The sequence below is a fragment of the Muscardinus avellanarius genome (assembly GCF_963383645.1).
Source record: "Muscardinus avellanarius genome assembly, chromosome: 3".
Classification (NCBI taxonomy): domain Eukaryota; kingdom Metazoa; phylum Chordata; class Mammalia; order Rodentia; family Gliridae; genus Muscardinus; species Muscardinus avellanarius.
Genome location: NC_137788.1, coordinates 971254 through 990839, shown reverse-complemented (window position 1 = coordinate 990839; position 19586 = coordinate 971254). Strand labels below are relative to the sequence as shown.

Genomic DNA, 19586 nt, shown 5'->3' with positions numbered 1-19586 from the left:
CCAGTAAGCCTATTGGAAGGGGACTTCAGAACCTCAGAACTCAGCACCGGCAGAACCCACTCACTGTTTCCTGGCCTGTGGAGTAAGAGCCCTAGTGGTCAAAAGGGCCAGGTCCAGCCTGCATCTGCGCCACCTGGGCAGAGAACAGCTGAGAACAGGGCTCGCTCCACAGTCCTGAGGAGGTGGGCCGGCAGGAGTAGCCCTTCTGGTGGGGAGGCCTGGTTAGCACAAAGAGCTCATGGGGACCAGAAGGAGAAACCTATCAAAGTTCTGTGCTCCGTGGACACAGGGTGGGCAGCTGTCCCACTGACCGCTGGGTGAGGATGAGGTGGCCGAGGCCTGCCCCTGACAGACCTGGTCACTGCACCAGACACACGGAGACCTGCAGGAGTGCTGGCCAGGGATGGGTGGGGTAGAGATGAGCCCAGTGTGTCCTTGTGCTATGGGGCTACCTGCAGCCATCTGGAAAGTCCTGCCAACCTTCTGCTATCTGCGTGTGTGTGTGTGTGTGTGTGTGTGTGTGTGTGACTGAGAATGAAACCCAGGGGCATTCTACCTCCAAGCTACACCTGCAGCCCTATTTTTTTTTTTATTCTTCATTTTGAAACAGGGTCTCACTGAGTTGCAGAGGGCCTCACTAAGTAGCTGAGGCCGTCTGCGAACTGCACTCCTCCCGTCTCAGCCTCCCGAGTGCTGGGATGACGAGCGTGCCCACCACGCCTGGCCATTTTTGGTCCCCATTATTGCTATGTGGCCATCACCTTGAGAAGCCAGTCCCAGATGAGCTTAGGGGCACCTGAGTCGACCTAAACCGTGCAGGGGGTGGGGGGCTCCCAGTCGCCCGAGGGCCGCGGGGCTGCGTCTCATTCAAACAGCACCATGGGGAACAGACTGTGCTTACTGGCAGTGCCAGGTCTATCCAGGGACGACACTTAGCTGCGCTCAGTGGGGGAGAGGGGGAGCTGGGGTAGATGCCCCATGGGACTGGGCCCTCCCTGCCCCTGGTCACGAAGCGCTTCTCCAGCTATCCGCCTTCCCCGACCTTCCCTCTCTACACTCTGTGGCTGCTCCTGGGGTTGCCCTCTGGACGGAGTGAAATAGCATCCCCAGAATGCTGTCCACCCAGATCCTCAGGATGTGACTTGATCTGGAAACAGGGTCTCTGCAGATGTGGCTGTCTGAGACAAGGCCACGCTGAAGAAGGGTGGGCCTTAGATACAGTGAGAGGCCTGGCAAGAAGGGTAGTGAGAGACTGACACGGGTGGGCAGTGTGGCAACCAGCAAGGGACACCAAGATGGCTGTGATGCCAGGGGCTCGAGAGGCTGCAGATCCCCCCCAGGCATGGAGCCTGCCTGCATCTGGGGCTTCGGATCCAGGGCTCAGAGAGAGTGCACTCCCTTTGTTTTAAGCCCTCTAATTTGTGGTACTTCATTACAGGAGCCCGAAGAAACCGAGATCCCCACCCCAAATAAACTTCCTGCCCCAAGTCCTTGTCTAGGCCCTGCTTGAGGGGGACACCCCTTCTGTGTGGGCCCCATGCCTCACTTGGAGAGGAAGGGCAGGGCGGGGGCTTGTCTTGCCCTTGAAGCAGAGAGAGGCTGGGCGCTGCGCCCCAGGCCCTTACCCGCCTGCAACCCAGGGAGCTTTAGGAGCCATTATCACAGCACACCTTCCTGGCTCCAACAGAGGAAGCCAGCAGCCCCCAGAGGCCTGTTCCTGCTGGGAGGAGGTGCCTCCTGCCCACCACCCTCTACCTCAGGTCCCCCCATCAGGGAGCACCAGCGTCCTCTTCCGAGCTGGCTCCTCTCAGCTGCAAACTTTGATCCGCCCCTGGCCTTCAATCTGCTCTGTCATCTCCACCGGAATAGAAGCCAGTGTTTGAAAAGCATCCGTCCTTCCCCTCCTTCCTCCTGGCCCTGTAAATATGTGGGCAGAAATAGCAGCCTGCAGGCTGGAGGGAGTGATTGCTGGTTGCGGAATCAGGCGAGGGCTGCTGCCCGGGTGGGCCTGGCTGCGTGGGAGCCCAAGGCAGTCTCAAAGGCCGGCTTTAAATAGCTCCCCGTGGGTACACGCTGCAGAAACAGGGCAGCCTGCGGGCGGCGAGGAGGCAGGGCAGCTCCTGGCATTGGAGGGGCGTCAGCCTGCTGGCCTTGGGTCCTGGTGAGCCTAGCAGCTCCTTGAACTTGAGCCCACCCCTCTCCACACAGGTCCAGAGCAGGAGCTGACCCTGCCTGCCTTCCCTGGGGCAGAACCCTGGGTGACTCTGGGGTGGGGATGACGGTCAGCAGTCGCAGACCCCACGTGGGGTGGGGAGCTGCAGTGCGCGCCCTCTAGGGCTTGGGCCTCCAGCCCTGGGCAACTCTTAGATTTGCAGAGGTGGAAACCGTAACCCTGCAGGAGGCACAGAGCAGAGTGTCGAGGTGGAGAAAGAGCCCTGCCCCTGGACCAAAGCGGGGACGGCCTGTCCTGGCCATCAGAAGGTGCCTGGGGCTCCCGCTGACCCAGATCCGGCTCTGCTGCCGCTCAGCCACCTGCCCTCTGCTGGATCCGAGGCCCACTCCTGGTGTGCGGCTCCTGGTCACACTTGCTTCAGTGCAGCCCACAGGGCTGCCTGGGAGGGGTGTGAGGAGAGGTCCTTCAGCGGGGAGGGGTCTTTGAGCTGGAGGAGGAGGGGTAAGCACCGGGCTGTGGTCCAGGTAAAGAGCCCAATGCCTTCCTCTGCCCTTCGGGAAACAGCTCGGCCCTGTGTCCCTGGCAAAATACCCGAGCCCTGGGTGGCTTCACGACTCTATCAGCTACAACGTCCTGGGTCGTGAGAGCCGCTGACCAGGTCATGCCGTGGGCAGTGACCAGCAGGCCTCTTGCCGGTTCACAGTCGCCACTAGCTCCTCCACCCTGTGCGGTGCCGCCCTGGCCAGGCAGGTGCTGACCTGGCTGCTTGATCACCCCTCGCTGCCTCTGCAGGGCCCTGCAGCAGGGTGGGCAGCTACTCTGCTAATTGTGCCCAGCTTCTTCCAAGTCAAATGATCCAGAGCCATGGAAGAGCTGGACTCCCTTATTAAGAGCTGCCCGGCACATGTCCAGTGGCCTTGGGATCCTCAGCTGCAATGTCGTCACGGGGGCCTTGGTGGCAGCAGCAGGTAGAAGGGGCGGGGTGTTTGTGTGTCCTCGGGAGGGCCCTGGACTCCATCGGCTCAGCCGGCAAGGTGCTGGAGCGGTGCCCTGAGCAGGTGGAATGCCCAGGGACCAAGGGGTGGCGACTCCGCGAGCCTCCTCCAGGCCCCTGCACCTCTGATGTCCCTGAGGCCTGGACATGGCCGTGCGGCTCCTCCTCCCGGGCCCTGGGCCCCTCTGGCCCCAAGTCTGTCCCCAGCCTTGAGATTTCCGGAAAGTGTCTCAAAAGCTTGTGGCACCCTGAGCCAACCCTGAGCCTGGGCTCCCAACTCATGGGCTTGGGCCTGGCTCTGCGTTTGAGGGCACGGCTTCGTCACAGCCCAGAGACAGGGAGCAGAGGGTGCCAAAGGTATGAGGCCAGGATCACCCACGCTGGTCCCACTCCTTCCTAAAGCCCCCAGCCCACAGCCCTGGCCAAGACCGGCCCCTGCTCAGACCCCTACCCACATACTGCCCATGGAGCCTGCAGTGGGAGGCGTGCACTCGAGCCCTGCACAGCTGCAGCAGCAGAGACCGCCACCCTGCCAGATCAAGGCTTTATTTCATGCTGGGACCAAAGAGGGCACACATGCCCTTCTCCACCACGACAGAGGCCATCCATCCGCCTGCTCCCTCTCTCTGATCTCAACCCCACAGAGCAAAGCCCTGGAAGTCAGGATCTGTCTGAGTCTAAAAATTCATGGCCTGGCTAGGCCAGAGGGTCAGGCCGGCTCCGCCCCTCTGTCGGAAACCATCTCAGTCTGCGGGGGCGCGCTGGCTGGTCTTGCCCGCAGGGATGGGGTAGCTCAAGGAGGCCGCTCCCTCTGGTCTTGAGTGGCCGTCATCCCATCCTGGGACACAGAGAGGTCCTGGCCCCTCCTCCTGAGAGCAGAGCCGCCCCGCCTGCACCTCACATGGTGTATGCCGCCCAGTAGATGACGTTGACGGCCGCAAACGCCGCAGGAAACACGGCGCGGGCGTAGATGTCAATGGTGTCCGCATCGATGGGCTTGAACCTGGCGCGGAGGCCGCCGGGGCCCCCCGGCCGGGGCCCCCCCTCCTTCTTCGCCTCCCCCGTCTCCACCTCCACTGACCTGTAGGAGCCCATGAGGTTCCCAGAAACACGACACTGCCGGCGGGACAAGGCCAGTCCCTGGGTGACCCCGGCCGCGGAGAGGGAGAAGAGGACGATGGCGTTCCTCACGTCGATCTGCACGGGGCGGGGTGGGGGTGCTGAGGACTGAACCACAGCTTCCAGGGCCCTGGCTGGCCAGGACTCTATGCTGGACCCCCGATGGGCGGCAGCATCGTCCCTGCCTGCACTCAGCAGGGACCTCTGCGACCTACACGCTGGGCTGAGGAGCTCAGTGCAGAGCCCTGGGGCCCAGGGTCCAAGTGACCTCCCAGGGCCGGCGGGCAGAGTGGCCTGGGCAGACCCACAGCTCATTCCCCTTCCTTGGGCCAGGAAGGGGTTCCCCTTTGGTTCTTTTTTTTCTTTTTTTGTAGTATTAGGGATGGAACCCAGGCATTCTACCTCCAAGCTACACCCCCCAGTCCTGTTTTTTTAATTCTTTATTTTGAAACAGGGTCTCACTGAATTGCAAAGAGCCTCACTAAGTAGCTGAGGCTGTCCCTGAACCGTGATCCTCCTGTCTCGGCCTCCCAAATGCTGGGATTACAAGTGAATGCTGGGATTACAAGCGTGCACCACCATGCCCGGCATTCGCCCTTGGTTGTGAACCCCAGGACATGCCCACCTGCCCCTCACCTCTGCTCGGGGCTTTGTGACCTTGACTCTGGCCTTCCGCGTCTTCCTGTAGTCAGCATTGAAGTGGGCAAAGGCATACTCCACCAGGGCAGCAAACACGAAGACGTAGCAGATCCAGAAATACACGTCCAGCGCTTTGATGGCCGACGCCCGCGGCAGGGAGGAGCGGGCGCTCACCATGAGTGTGGTCATTGTCAGCACGGTGGTGATGCCTGGCGGGCACAGGCGAGCCATCATCATGGCGCTGCCCTCTCCCCTCCCGCTCCCTGCTCGGCAGGGCTGGGGCTCCAGAGAGGGAGAGCCCACCGCCACCACCCTCCACCCCACCCCGGGGGCCAGGCCCAGGCCAACTGTCCAGTACCCAGGACAGAGGGAATGGGGGCCGGGGCCAGGCCCAGGCTGTTGGAGACCTTGCTCCAGTTCGACTCCCAGCTCCCAGGGAGGAAAGGCGACCCTGCTCCCTCACCTAGAGACACCCTGGCGGGTACTGCTGCCTGGCTAATCCAGAAGGAGACCCAGGACATGGCGACCAGGAGGATGGAGGGCATGTAGGACTGGATGATGTAGACACCCCGGTTCCTCCGTAGCTGGAAGTGCAGGCTGAGCCGGGGGAACTGGCCGGCTGCAGGGACGCCCGCGGTCGGTCAGGCAGTCCGCCTCCACTGCCCCACCCAGCCACCCACTCTGCAGGACTGGGGGGAGGATCTTGGCACACACTCCGACCATGGGGAGGCTCAGAGGGAGGCTAGAACCCAACCTTCCCCATCCACCCCAAACAGCCTGATGGATGAATCAGGGATCCCTAGGTCTGGCCACAAGAGACGGTGGCCAGCCACGGGGTCACCCAGGGGGAGAAGGAGCGAGCTCAACCCTGCTTCTGAGCCTGAGTCTGCTGAGTTGGCCTGAGGACTGCTCCTAGCTGGGGAGGGTTTTTTGGTTTTTTGTTTTTTTGGTTTTTTGGTTTTTTTTGCAGTCCCCCCAACCACCACCCTGGCACAGCCAGCCTCTAGAAGGACACAGTGGCCATAGGCCTGAGCCCTACAGGCCTGGGCCCCAGGGCCCACACGCCTTCAAGGTTCCACAAGCCCAAGGAATAGAAGATGGGAACCACGTGGGACTGACTGGAGGGCAGATCCCAGTCCCATCCGGGCCTGGCCCGCACCGCTCAGCAAGCAAGCGCTACTCAGCGGTTTTCCAGCTGCACCTGTGAGCCCTCAGAGCCGGCTGGCGGCTCAGGCAGAAAGCAGGAGCGGCCACAGCTGGCTCATAGGAAGCGGCCCCGCATTACCCGATTTGAAGTTCATAGACTCCGTGGTGAAGTGGTAGCTGGTGATGGTGAACTGGGCCAGCTGCAGCCTGTCCAGCCCGTGGATTTGCTCCTGGTTTTCCGACCAGTAGTAGACAATGTCCTCGGAAGAGTAGCCATCTGCAGGAGAGCCCACAGGTCTGCGCCGAGGCCGGGCCCAGCCCCTGGCAGGCTCTCCACATAGGGAGGCCAAAGGTGGGGCTGGCCAGCGGCAGGGCCAGGGCACAAGCCCAGCCAGGATCTCAGAGGCCTGGGCTCCGGGACCACAGCCCACACCTCTGGGCAGGCAGGTGGATGGGGCCGGAGGTGTTGGCAAAGTGGAGCCACTGTGTCAGGAGACACGGAGGGATGCAGGCTGGCCAGATCCACACCGTGGGCCACAGCACAGCTCTCCCCGGCCCTGCCCAGCTGAGCATGGTCCTTCTCCTCCTGCCCGGGATGCCCACTCATAGACGGGCCCTATCCTGAGTGCCTCCCGTCCTGTGAGCCGTGCCAGCCTTGTTCAGGCCCCAGCCACAAAGGCAGCTGTTTCAGAGGCCCCTGCCCCACTGAAGAAGCCAGCTCTCCTGCGCGCCCCGGCACCCACTTACAGCTCTCCAGGTCCAGCATGCACTCCTGCTCGTCCATGGGATACTTGGCCAGGTCCATGTCACAGGCCACCGTGGAGGTGATTCTGAGCAGAGGAGAATGCTGTGAGGGGTCGGCACCTGCACCCCACAGACTGAGATGTTCCTACATCAGCCCAGGGGGCCACCTGCTTGCCCACGGCCACCCAGCACACCAGCGCCTTCTCGGGCCGTTTGCAAGCTGCCTGGCATCTGGGCAAAACCTGAAAACTGTCATCTTTAGAGATGTTTAAGATTCTTCCTTAAGGACTATTGAGAGCTGGCATGGGGTGCTAAGAGGTCTTGCCAGAAGAGGCCAGATCTTTGGATTCTGATGCAAAATCTCTTGGTTGTTAGTTTTTCTTTCTTTCTTTCTTTCTTTCTTTTTTTTTCTTTTTTTTTTTTTTTTTTTTTTTGGTGGTACTGGGATTGGAACCCAGAGGCTATCTACCTTCGGGCTATATTCCCAGGCCTACTTTACACTTTATTTGGAAACAGGGTCTCACTAAGTTGCTGAGAGCCTCACTAAGTAGCTGAGGCTGGCTTCGAACCTGTGCGATCCTCCTGTCTCAGCCTCCCAAGCGCTGGGATTACAAGCATGCGCCACCACACTCAGCTCTCAAAATATCTTGGTTTTTGAAGTCTTGGTAGCTAACTCCATTTTTTGAAGGCACAGATCTGAAAAATGTGTTCAACAAATATATGTGCATGTGTGTTCACAGCAGCACTACTGACAACAGCTAAGAGATAGAGGCAACCCAGCATCTGTCAGCCCTTGAACGGATGCACAAAACACGGTCATTTGCTGGGCGTGGTGGGCACGCTTGTCATCCCAGCACTGGGGACTGAGACAGGAGGATCGCGGTTCAGGGACAGCCTCAGCTACTTAGTGAGGCCCTCCACAGCTTAGTGAGATCCTGTTTCAAAATAAAGAATAAAAAATAGGGCTGAGCCAGGCATGGTGGCACATGCTTGTAATCCCGGCATTTGGGAGTCAGAGATAGGAGGATCACAGTTCATGGACAGCCTCAGCTACTTAGTAAGGTCCTTTGCAACCCAGTGAGACCCTGTTTAAAAAAAAAAGAATAGCCGGGCGTGGTGGCGCACGCTTGTAATCCCCGCACTTGGGAGGCAGAGACAGGAGGATCGCGCAGGTTCGAAGCCAGCCGCGCGCGCTGGCTTAGGAGACCCTGTTTCCAAATAAAAAAATGTAAAAATAGATCTGGGAGTGTAGCCCGGAGGTAGAAGGGCTTCCAGGAACCCCAGTACCACAATAATAATAATAATAATAATAATAATAATAATAATAAATAAAATAAATTTAAAAAATTTTAAAAAAGAATAAAAAACAGGGCTGTCGGGAGTGGTGAGGTGGCCCGGGCCACCCTCCCCCCTCATGCCATTTTGGCATGGGGCTATAACTATTTTCTGTATTTCTATCTTTTTAATAAACTTCTTTAAATCTTAAACAAAACAAAACAAAACAAAACAGGGCTGGGGTGTAGCTCCGAGGTAGAATGCCCCTGGTTTCCTGGTTTCAATCCCCAGTACCACAATAAAGAAGAAATGGGGCACTGCCACCCCACAACTCACGAGGACCCTGAGGACAGGGTGCTGCGCGAGAGGGAAGCCAAGCACAGCGGCCACCTAGCGTGGGTTCCGTTTGTGGGAAACGTTCAGGACGGCCAAGCCCATGGAGACAGACAGGAAGCTGGTGGTTGTCAGGGGGTTGGAATAGAGAAACGAGAGGGACTGCTTTCCGTGGCGTCAGGTCTCCTGGGGTTGGGATAGAGAAACGAGAGGGACTGCTTTCCGTGGCATCAGGTCTCCTTTTTGGGGTGATGAGACATTTCAAAGCTACAGGTAACCTAGTGGTTGTACGCCTCTGAACTGTTCACCTTAAAGTGGTCAATTTAGTTATATAAAGTGTGTGTGTGTGTGTGTGTGTGTGTGTGTGTGTGTGTGTGTTACTGGAGATTGTACCCAGAGGCATTCTACCTGAGCTACACTCCCAGCCCTATTTTTTATTCTTTAATTTGAAACAAGGTCTCACTAAATTGCGGGGGGCCTCACTAAGTAGCTGAGGCTGGTCACAAACTTGAGATCCTCCTGTCTCAGCCTCCCAAGTGCTGAATTACAGGCATGTGCCACCACACCTGATATGTTATGAATTGTGCATATGTGTGTGTGGGGGGGGGGTAACGGGAGCCACACTCCCAGTCGTATTTTATATTTTACTTTGAAACAGGATCTGGCTAATTTGTTGAAGGTCTTGCTAGGTTGTTGGGCCTGGGCTTAAACTTGGGATCCTCCTATCTCAGCTTCTCAAGTACTGGGATGTCAGGCATAGGCCACCAGGCCTAGCTATGTTATATAAATTTAACCTCACTTAAATTTAACCTCACTTAAGAATCAAAACACACTGTCTCTGGCCAAAAGCCTCTAGCTTCCTGCCAGCAGCCCTGGAGTCGGTGCCCCTGAGCAGCCGCTGGGAGCTGGAGGCTGTAACTGGCACCACGGTCTCCTGGTTCTCCGGCCTGGGAGGGCCTCGTGCGGCCGCAGGACCTGCAGCCCTGGCTCACCGGACGCTGTACAGGATCACGCCATCGGGCTGCAGGCGGATGAGCTTGTTCTCCACGGTCACGTCATGGAACCACGCAGACTTGGCGTTCACAATGAAGGTGTCCGGGAGCCAGAGCTTGTCCACAAAGCGGCTGTCCAGGCCCAGCGTCTCGTTGGTGTGGTTGTAGGAGAGCCTGCTGTCCCTCCAGCTCTGGTGCAGGAACACGGTCATGGTGTATTCCTGCCGAGGGGAGCGGTCAGCCACTGCTCCACTCCTGGGGACCCACAGCCCAGGAGAAAGTGCTGGCACTTACCATGTTCGCCTCTGAGATGTGATCAATGCTGGCCACCTCCAGGGCAAGTGCCACGTTCACGGGAGGCCCTGCGCGAAGGAGCAGGCCGAGGCGGGTCTGAGGCCACGCAGCACGGCCCGCAGCCCAGCACTCCAGGCACCCTGCAGGCTGGGCTCTCCACCCAAGCCCAGGGAGGAAGGCTGGGAGGGAGCGCTCCTTTGGTCACGACCTGGGAGATCCACCTCTCTGACTCCATGGAAACCTGAGGCTTGCGGCGCGACGGACCCTCGGGGAGCACCAGGCCCCCCCTTTACCAACCCAGACACCAGCAGGTCCACATGCATAGCTGGCGCAGGGGCGGCCTTCTCTGCCAGCCCGCACCCCCTGCCCCCGCAGCCGCCCTCACCTCCGATGCCCGGCCGGAAGTTGCGGGCATAGCCCTCCATCAGGCCGTCCAGGTTGGGAAGCCAGGATATCTCCAGGTTGGAGCCCACGTAGTCCCCGATGTCATTCATTGCTCTAAGAAAGCAAGGCCGGTGGTCACGGCGAGTCAGGGCCCTCCAGGGACGGGCCGCTGTCCTCCACATCTGGGCCAGGAGTGCGGGGAGACCAGCTGTCAGCCCCTGCGGGTGGCTTGGCTGGGCCAGACCTGGGAAGCCCGGGGCTTCAGCTCTTTTACCTGGCCTCCCGCTCTGCTTCCTGCTCCTCCTCTACCCACCCAAGGGGGCTCCCCGAGGCCAGGAAGACGGCATCCCCAGTCTCCACTCCTGACGTTCCTCCCCAGAGAGGAATCAGAAGACCCCACAAGAGTAGCCGGCCTCCATGTCTGCTTCTGAGACCGAGGCTTCCCCAGGAGGTGGCTTGGAAGAAGAGAAGTGTGTCCAGGGCCTGAGGCCTCCTACTCCATCTCCTTGGAAAGGCCCCAGATGGCCTGGCTCCGCAGGAGCTGGGGGTGAGCTAATTTCACAGCAGCCCGCTTTGGCCTTGCAGTCCCTGCAGGGCCACAGTGGACCCCAACATGGTCCAAGACAGAACACATGGAGGCACCTTGCCCCCCACACACTGCCAGGACACAGTGGCCCTAAGCCCACCTACCATCCCTCTACCCTAGAGAATCCCCCCAGGACCCATGTCCACCTGCCGCCTCAGAATGTGGCCTTGTTTGAGAACAGAGTCTCTGCAGACATCACGAGTTAAGATGGGGCCACAGTGGATTCGGATGCGCCGTCTGTGCAGTGACTGTCTTTATCAGAGGACAGATGCCCCAAGAGAGGGGATGTGAAGACAGAGGCAGAGGCCCGGGTGACGCGTGGACAGACGTCCCCCCAGACCTTCCAGAGAATTCTGGACGTTTGACCTCCAGAAGTATAAGAGAATGACCTTGTGAATGACCTTGTGTGGTTTTAAGCCGCCCGCCTGTGAAGGTTTGTTACAGCAGCCCAAGACACTCCTGGCCGTCTGCCGCCCACAGGCAAGGCCTCCCTGCCCTGGGGAGGGTGGCCTCCTGAGAGCGGGAAGTGGAGGCGCATTAACTTATCTGTGTACGTTGGCTCCTCCTCCAGCTTCTCCCCCGGCAGCCTCTGACCCTACAGACCTCTAGCCCCTCCCCTCGTTCCCAAAGGCCACCCCCCAATTCTGCATCACTGTGAGACACAGCACCGTCACCCTCAGGAAATTGTCCCCAACCTCCGTCTGTCCACAAGTATCACAGAGTGACCCCCGGACCAGGTCGCCCTCTGGGCACACGGCTGGGTGTGAGCCCAGGCCACACGGAGGCCAAGCCTTGGAAGCTGACCCAGCAAGTGGCTTCAGGTGTGACGAGAGCTCAGGCGGTCAGGACCTGGCCGGGCTGGGCTCAGAGCCAACAGGGAGCACACGCGTGTCCAGGGGAGAGGAGGGCAGAGGAGGTCCCGGCTATGGGGGAGGCAGGGACAGGCCGTGGAGGGCCCTGTGCACCGGACACACCTGGGGTCTCCACGTGGAGTCAGGAAAGGGCTTCTGGACGAGGGGTTGTGTGAGTAGATTAATGGGTTTTAGAGCTAGAGATTGAATCCAGCGTGTTCTACCTCTGAGCTACACCACCCAGCCCCATTTTATTTTTCATTTTGAAACCGTGTCTCCCTTAGTTGTTGAGGGTCTTCTTAAGCTGCTGATGCTATCCTCCCAAACCTACAATCCTCCTGTCTCCGCCTCCCACCTGCTGGGATCACAGGCGTCCGCCACCACGCCCAGCTCTAAGCCAGTTTTCTTCCGTCTCCTTCATTTACTGGCCTTTTGAAGAGGCTGTCTTTTTTTTTTTTCCTGCTGGTACTGAGGGTGGAGCCCAGGGGCTTTTCTACCTCTGGGCTATACTCCCAGACCTATTAAATATATATATATATATATATATATTTTTTTTTTTTTTTTTTTTTTTTTGGTTTGGAAACAGGGTCTCACTAAGTTGCTCAGAGCCTTACTAAGTAGCCAAGGCTGGCTTTGAACCTGTGTGATCCTCCTGTCTCAGCCTCCCAAGCGCAGGATTACAAGCGTGCGCCGCCACGCCTGGCTTGGAAGAGGTTGTCTTTGAACCGAAACTTCCTTCGCTGATGAAATTTTGCAGATCTCCGTTCTATCCTGTACCACCACTGGTGCGTCACTGCAGGCCGGACACGGCATCCGGATCCGCTGCCTGCTCCAGACAGGCTCACTGCTCCCCATCGGCCCTCGCCCAGGGCAGACCAGAACAGGGCTGGGCACAGGGCAGGCCCTAGGGTAACAAGGTGTAAGGCGGTACTAAATTAAGTCCTGGCTCCTCGCAAAGCAGGATTAAGAATGCTAGTGGAGGCACCCGAAGGCCAGGTGTCCAGGGGTTTGGGTTAGGTTTTATTTTTGGACCAGCCCAGCTGCCACAGCGCCAGCCAGGCTCAAGGTCACCGGGGGACACTGTCCTTCCTGGGCCCCGTTTCTTGTCCATCCCCACCAGTGCTGTGTGTGTGTTCTTCCTCTACCCAGTCCTCCGTCCGGTCCGCGGGGGGCTGGAAGGCAGGCGATGAGGAGGAAGCCACAATGCTCACCTTGCTGCGGCAGGGAGATAGCATTTGCCACCTGCTGGGAGTTAACAGGAAATCGCCCCTGCCCTGTGTCCTTTCTCTCCTAGGAGAGAGGTTGGGACCCCGCTGAGGGGCCTGGGCACCGAGAGGCATGCACGCCATGCCAGGTTCTGGGTCCTGGAGCCCCCACTTCCCCTCACTCCAATCAGGAGACTCAGGGCAGACGGAACTGCAGCGGGCAGGAGGGCACACACCCTGCCCCGGGAGCTCAGCATGGGCAAGAAGGTCTCCACTCAGACTGGCAAGTTACAGGGCCCTTCGGAGGCTACTGGCTCCTCTGGTGGCCTCGGAGCCCGGGCGGCCTGTGGCTGAGGTATTTTGGGGGCAGATGGACAGAAGCTCAGAGCCGCGTGCCAGGCTCAGGGTCTACACACTTGAATTTGGGAGTTCAAACTCGTGGAGAGGAGTGGGCACCACGAACGCGCAGGAGCTGCCACCGTAGGCTGCTCCTCCTATGTCTTCGAGCCTCCCTCCCCTCCTGACCCTGCTGCGGGGCAAACCTGCCTCTGCCGCTCGACTCTGCCTCTGGGGACGGAAGGGAAGGTGGGCGCAGCTGCGCAAGGCAGCGGGGTGCTCCTCCTGCAGGATCCATCCACGGTGCACACACAAGCCCACGGATCCCGACAGCTCTGCTTTTAGAGCTTCACGAGCCTCGCGAGCATCCCAGTTACCAAGGCAAAGCGGAGCCCCGCCACCATCGCATCCTGGGAGACGGAGGTGCCGCAGCCCGGGAGGGACACCCACACAGCGAGCGGACCTGAGCTCGGTGCTGCCGCGTGTGTGCGCCCCGCGCTCGGGGGCTGACCCACAGATGCGGTGCACTGCGCTCCCCTCGTATCCCACCAACTCTTTCCCACGAAATCCCACTGGGATCCCGGCAGAGAAATGAGCCAGACAGGTCCCACTGTCCCCCTATGCCACTCCAGGGACAAGGACCTGGAGGCTGGGCAGGAGGGGTAGCTGTCTAGAGTGGAGTGGACAGCAAGCTGAGGGAAGGAGGCCCTGCGTGGACCGCACCGCAGGAGGCTGAAGGTCGCCACAAGGGCGGAGCTGGCAGCTGCATTCCCAGTCCTCTCCACTTCGGGGACAGCCTTCAGCCCTGCCCCGTGCTGTTACTGCCAGGACAAAGCCCAGAGCAGGAGGTTTGGGACTGACTTTAAAATTGGCAAAAGGGTGACTGTTTTACATTAGACAATGAGAGGGGAGCTTAGCAAAGCACCAACCACCACACAGGGTGCTCGCCAAGGCCAGGCCCAAAGAGGAGGCTCAGCAGCCCCTCCCAGCTGGGGCAGGGGCTCTCGGCCTTCCTGCCCGGCAAACAGGTACACAGTCCCTCCCCCACACTCTGGATTCAGGATTCACAGCTTTTCAGATTTTAGGAAGGAGATATGCTGCATATACCCACTGGGAGCAGGTGTGGGTGGGGGGTGTCTGGAGACCTTCCCAGCAGGAAGTCTATCCAGGGCCTGTAAATGGGACAAATGGGCAGAGAACGAGTCCCATGCCACTGAAGGGTGGGAGTGCCACGAGTCCCATGCCACTGAAGGGTGGGAGTGCCACCAAGGGAGTTTTGGTGTCAAACTTGAGCTCAGAGTCTGGGGCTCAGAGCCATTTGAACATCAGACTTTCAGCTGAGTGGTGAGGGCCGGCGGTGGGCGGTGGACCTCAGGCCCCCTACACGCATCTCAGCAATACCTCCACGCTACGCCCATCCGGTCAGCTTAACGTTGGCAAAGGAGAGGGGCAAGTCCATCAGGACAGATGAAAGAACACAGCCCTCCCGGCAAGGTGGCTCAGAGGTTTGTGGTCAGTGCCAATTCTGTGGGCTGCAGGCCGATGGCTGGCCACATCTGCCATGGGTCCTAGCCAGGCATTCTGGGCCTGTCCCCCACCCACCAACAGGGAAACTCTGATCCCCCCCCCCATTATATGCTCCTGAGTGCCTGCAGCCAAAACGCAGGCTGCTGTCCAGCCCTTTGTGTTTTCTAAGCGTCTCCCATACCCATGGGTCAGTAGACCCTGAAACCCAGAAGGCTGGGGACCTGTTGTTGCCATTTTTCTGCAGGCCTGCACCAGGATGCTTTCCCAAGACTCCCCATTGCCCCTCACAACTCCCAGCCCAGTGCGGGGCCCACCCACGATGCACGGTGCCCATGCCAGAGAGGAGCAAGCCAGCCGGGGCAGGGGCTCCTTTCTCGGCCTCCTCGCTCTCTCCCCTGCAGCAAGCCCCTCCTCCCCCAGGAGTTAATAATAAATCTAGAGTCCCCCTTTCTGCTGCGGGGGGCCCCTGGCTGCCATCCCCCTGCCCATGCAAGAGTTCACCCCATGAAATTTGAAGCGGATCCTGAAAGGAGCCCCCAGTGCCCCGGCCCGCGCCCACACAGCCTGCCCTCTGGGCTGCGCCCTCGCCGGTCCAGTCCGCAGGCAGCCCCCCCCCCACCGCTCAGGTCCCCCTCCCGCCCGCCTGCAGCTCGTCCTGCCTGCCCAGCCTGGAGGGGCTCGGGCAGCCGAGGGCCGGAGGGGCGGCGGGCTGGGTGTCCCCGCGTCCAGCACCGGGCGGGCGGACAGCGCGCGGGGCGGGCCGGGTGGGGGGCACCGCGGGGGGCTCACCTGGCTCCGCGCGGCGGCCGGGCGCACAGCAGCAGCAGCGGGGCCAGCAGCCGGGCCAGCGCGTCCATGGCCTCGCGGGCTGCGCGGGACGGTCCGGCGGCTCCGCGCACGCAAAGTTGCTTCTCCCGCGGGCGGGAGCGCAGGGCTCGCGGGGGGAGGGCCTGCAGCCGCCCCGCCCCGGGCCCGCCCCCCGTCAGCCCGCCCCGCCGCGCGCCCGCCCGGCCGGGACGCCTGCACCGCCGCCCCGCCGAGCGGTCCTGCTCACCCTGGGGCCCGCGAGCCAGTGGTCCAGCCCCATCGTACCTGTGCAGGTGTCCTGAGAAGACCTCGAAGGTGGCCGGGCCCTAGAAGGATGGATGAGACCCGCCCTCCACGCCCCCAGGGGCGACAGGCCTCACACAGCTTGTTTATGGATGTGTTTCTTTATTTTTATTATTATTTTTTTTATTTTGGTGGTACTGGGAATGGAACCCAGGGGCCTTCTACCTCCAGGCTACACTTCCAGACCTATTTTATATTTTCTCTTTGGAAACAGAGACTCACGGAGTTGCTGAGGTTGGCTTTGAGCCTCTGATCTTCCTGTCTCAGTCTCCCAAGTATTGGGATTACAGTCAGGTGCCACCATGCCCGGCTTATTTTAATTCTTTAGAAAGTAAAATTTTGCACAATTTCCTGTAATGCTCTAACTGCAAATATTAATCATCCTTCCATCTCTTTTCATTTCTTCTAGGAATCCATCAGTCCACAGTATAAGATAAACTTCTTGCAAAAGTGTTGTGTGTGTGTGCACGTGTGTGTATGTGTGTGTGTGTGTGTGTGTGTGTGTGTGTGTCTTTCTAGAAATGAAAACGGGTATTCTACCTTTGAGCTTCACCCCCAGCCCAATTTTTTTTTTTTTTTTTGGTGGTACTGGGGTTCCTGGAAACCCTTCTACCTCCGGGCTACACTCCCAGACCTATTTTACACTTTTATTTGGAAACAGGGTCTCCTAAGCCAGCGAGGCTGGCTTCAAACCTGCGCGATCCTCCTGTCTGCGTCCCAAGCACGGGGTTTACAAGCTTTCGCCACCACACCCAGCCCCCCAGCCCAATTTTATTGGTCTTGCTAGGCTAATGAGAGTCTCACTACTTGCTGAGGCTGTCCTCAAACCTGTGACCCTCCTGTCTCAGCCTCCCAAGTTCTAGGACTACAGGTATAATCTTAGCTGTGAACACATTTAAAAAGAGCAAACCTGATCGCTGAGTGAGCCAAGTCCCCTCTGATGACTGGCCCCAGGCAGAGGCCAGGGCTGGAGGGACGTAGGAAGGGCTGTTGCTGCGGACCTGCAGCCCATCCCCAAGATGGAGGAAGGCAAAAGTAGGCTCCCAGCTCGATTCCCAAACGCAATAACCAGTCTCCAAGACGGGGCCGGACTCAGCCTCGGCCCCTCCGGCACGCCTGCCCCACCTGGAAGCACTCGCCTCCCTGCGAGGCTCCTGAGTCCTCAAGGGGCAACGCAAGGAGCTAATGCATGAAACAGATCTGAGCCCAGCCTTGCATCAGCAGGAGCTGTGGCGCCGGCCATGTTGTTTTTATTATCCCCCACTACAACAGGGCTTCCCCTCACAGTGCCCTCCACCTAGCAGCCCCCGGCGCCAAGAGGTGCTTAATTAGTCAGGAAGACTCCGAAGCCAGCACAACTGCTTTGGTCCGCATCTCCTTACACCGTGCTTTGGTACCACGCAGCGAGTTGGGCGTGCAGAGATCTTAGGGCCGATGGCCTCCGAGAGATGATACAGACCTCCACTCACCTGACCCAGTTCTTTCAGGGCGAACCAGACTCCATGGCTATTTTATTCACCTCCGTTATCTGGGGCAGTGAAATGACACTGAACTTTCACTGGAGCTGGACCATTTCTGCACCACTCAGACCAGGCTGCACAGACATCTCAGCCATCGATCTAGATGTCCAGGGATGTCAACTTATCAACTTGATTCTTCTTCCTTGGGTCCTGGAGGCAAATGTGTTCCAAAGCCATGTGGAGGAGCAGGTTAAAAAAAAAATCACAGACAGGTTTTTTTTTTTTTTAATTTACTCTTTATTTTGAAACAGGGTCTCACTGAGTTGCAAAGGTCCTCACTAAGTAGCTGAGGCTGTCCGTGAACCCGGATCCTCCCGTCTCAGCCTCCCAAGTACTGAGATTACAAGCGTGTGCCACCACGCCTGGCTCAGACAGGTGTTTTGGTGCACACCTGTAATCCTAGTACTGGGAGGCTGAGACAAGAGGGTCACAGATTTGAAAGCAGACTCAGGAACTTAAGGTGGCCCTCAACAACTTAGAAAGACCATGTTTGTTTTAAGATTAAAAAAAAAAAGTTGGGTGGGTGTGATGGTGTTCACTTGTCATTACAGTACTTGAGAGGCTGAGACAGGAGGGTCACAGGTTCAAGACTAGCCTCAGCAATTTAGCAACCTACGTAGGACCCTGTTTCAAAACAAAGATAAAAAAGGACTAGGGGTGTAGCTCAGAGGTAGAACGACACTGGGTTCACTTCCCAGTATCACACACACACACACACACACACACACACACACACACACACACACGTCCCACACAGACCCAGTGCCCATGATATTTACCCAACTTGAAGGAAACGCTTGATTTCCCACAGTCGGCACATTCCATCCTGGTTCTGCACCGTCCCTAATTGGCGTTTCAATCTAGAGTAAAGAGTGGGAATTTTCATATTCCTTCCTCTTCAAGATTTTTTAGGAATTAGTTTGCCTCTATTTCTGAGCTCCGGTCCCATCCCACAGCCATGCGTAACCAGACCTCCCCAGCCTCGTCTCTAGCTCTACCCAGGGGAGCTACAGCTGCCCTAGTACTGGAAGGCCAGCCAGAAACAGGCTCACCCAAGTGCCAGGACCAAAGCCTTGGTCCTACGTGGGCTGCCGGGGGCGGGGGCAAGCCCCACGGCAGGAATTCCACGCCCTTCGGACCAAAGAGCCCACCGCTCCCTCCCTTTGAAAGCTCAGGAAATGTTCCCTGCCCTAGAGGTCTGGGTGCTCCTCCCAGCTGCTCCAACCAGCTGTGTGACCTCAGAGGTGTGTTTTTCTCCTCTGTGTGTGTGTGCGTGCGCGTGTGTGCGTGCATGCGTGCGTGCGCTCTTTCTCTCTCCCTCTGTCTTTCTCATGGTATGGGTGTTGAGCCCAGAGGTGTTCTATCACTGAGCTACATTCTCAGCTCTTTTTTCCCTTTGGTACTGGGAGTTGAACTTGGGCATTTTTGGTGCTGGGGACTGAACCCAGAGGAACTCTATGTTCCAGCTATACCCCAGCCCTTTCTTAAATGTTTTAGTTTGAGGCAGGGTCTCACTAAGTGGACAAGGCTGGCCTCAGAAGCCTGTGATCCTCTTGTCTCCACCTCTGAAGTGGCTGAGATCACAGGTTTGCTCCACTGGAGCTCGGGGGCTTTGTTCTCTCCATGTACAAAACGAGGGGGTGGAAGAAGCCCACAGGGCCAAAGCCTGTTAAAAAGAGTCTCAGAAAGCCAGGTGTGGTGGGCACGCTTGTAATCCCAGCATTGGGAGGCTAAGACTGGAGGATTGCAGTTCTCAGACAGCCTCAGCTACTTAGTGAGGCCCTCTGCAACTTAGTGAGACCCAGTTTCAAAATAAAGAATAAAAAATAGGGCAGGGGGTGTAGACGGAGGTCGAATGCTCCTGGGTTCTGTCCCCAGACCACAATAAATAAATAATAAAGAGTCTCAGAGCTGGATGTGGCGATGCACCCCTCTAACCCCGGTACCTGGGAGGCAGGAGGATTACAGGTTCAAGGCCACCCTCAGAAAATTAGCAAGACCTTATTTCAAAAGAAAATAAGGCTGGGGTGTAGCTCGGAGGTAGAATGGCTCTGGGTTATATCCCTAGTACCATTAAAAAAAAAAAAAAAGAGGAATCTCGGCTGTTTTCATCAAAAACAACAGTTTACTCGCAGGTGCATGGCCGCCTCCCTCTTGGCCGACACTGCCAATCCTTCCCGTGCTCACTCCAGTCCGTGACTGTGCCGTGGGAGAACCCCACCTTCCACGAGCAACTCTGGAGAAACTGAGATCGGGCCTCTCTGTCTCAGAGGCGCGCGCCCCTCGCAGACTCGGCGATCCCTCGTCAGCTCGGCGTCGCGGAGCAGTGGTGGCCAGCTTCTGCAGGGCCTTCGTCAC

General features: G+C 58.3%; 1 protein-coding gene across 2 annotated transcripts; it reads right to left on the bottom strand.

The window, feature by feature from the left end:
- Positions 1–4064: 4064 nt before the first annotated feature.
- Positions 4065–15455, bottom strand: GABRD (gamma-aminobutyric acid type A receptor subunit delta; the record flags this gene model as incomplete). Of its 2 annotated transcripts, XM_080692654.1 has the most annotated exons (9): positions 4065–4364; positions 4923–5134; positions 5389–5544; positions 6211–6348; positions 6819–6901; positions 9416–9636; positions 9710–9777; positions 10095–10207; positions 15388–15455. In XM_080692654.1, the coding sequence occupies 9 exons, from the start codon at positions 15453–15455 to the stop codon at positions 4065–4067; spliced, it is 1359 nt and encodes a 452-aa protein (XP_080548780.1). The 2 variants fall into 2 exon arrangements, with proteins under 2 accessions (XP_080548780.1, XP_080548781.1); XM_080692655.1 differs by lacking the exon at positions 5389–5544.
- Between the last annotated feature and the right edge of the window lie 4131 nt (positions 15456–19586).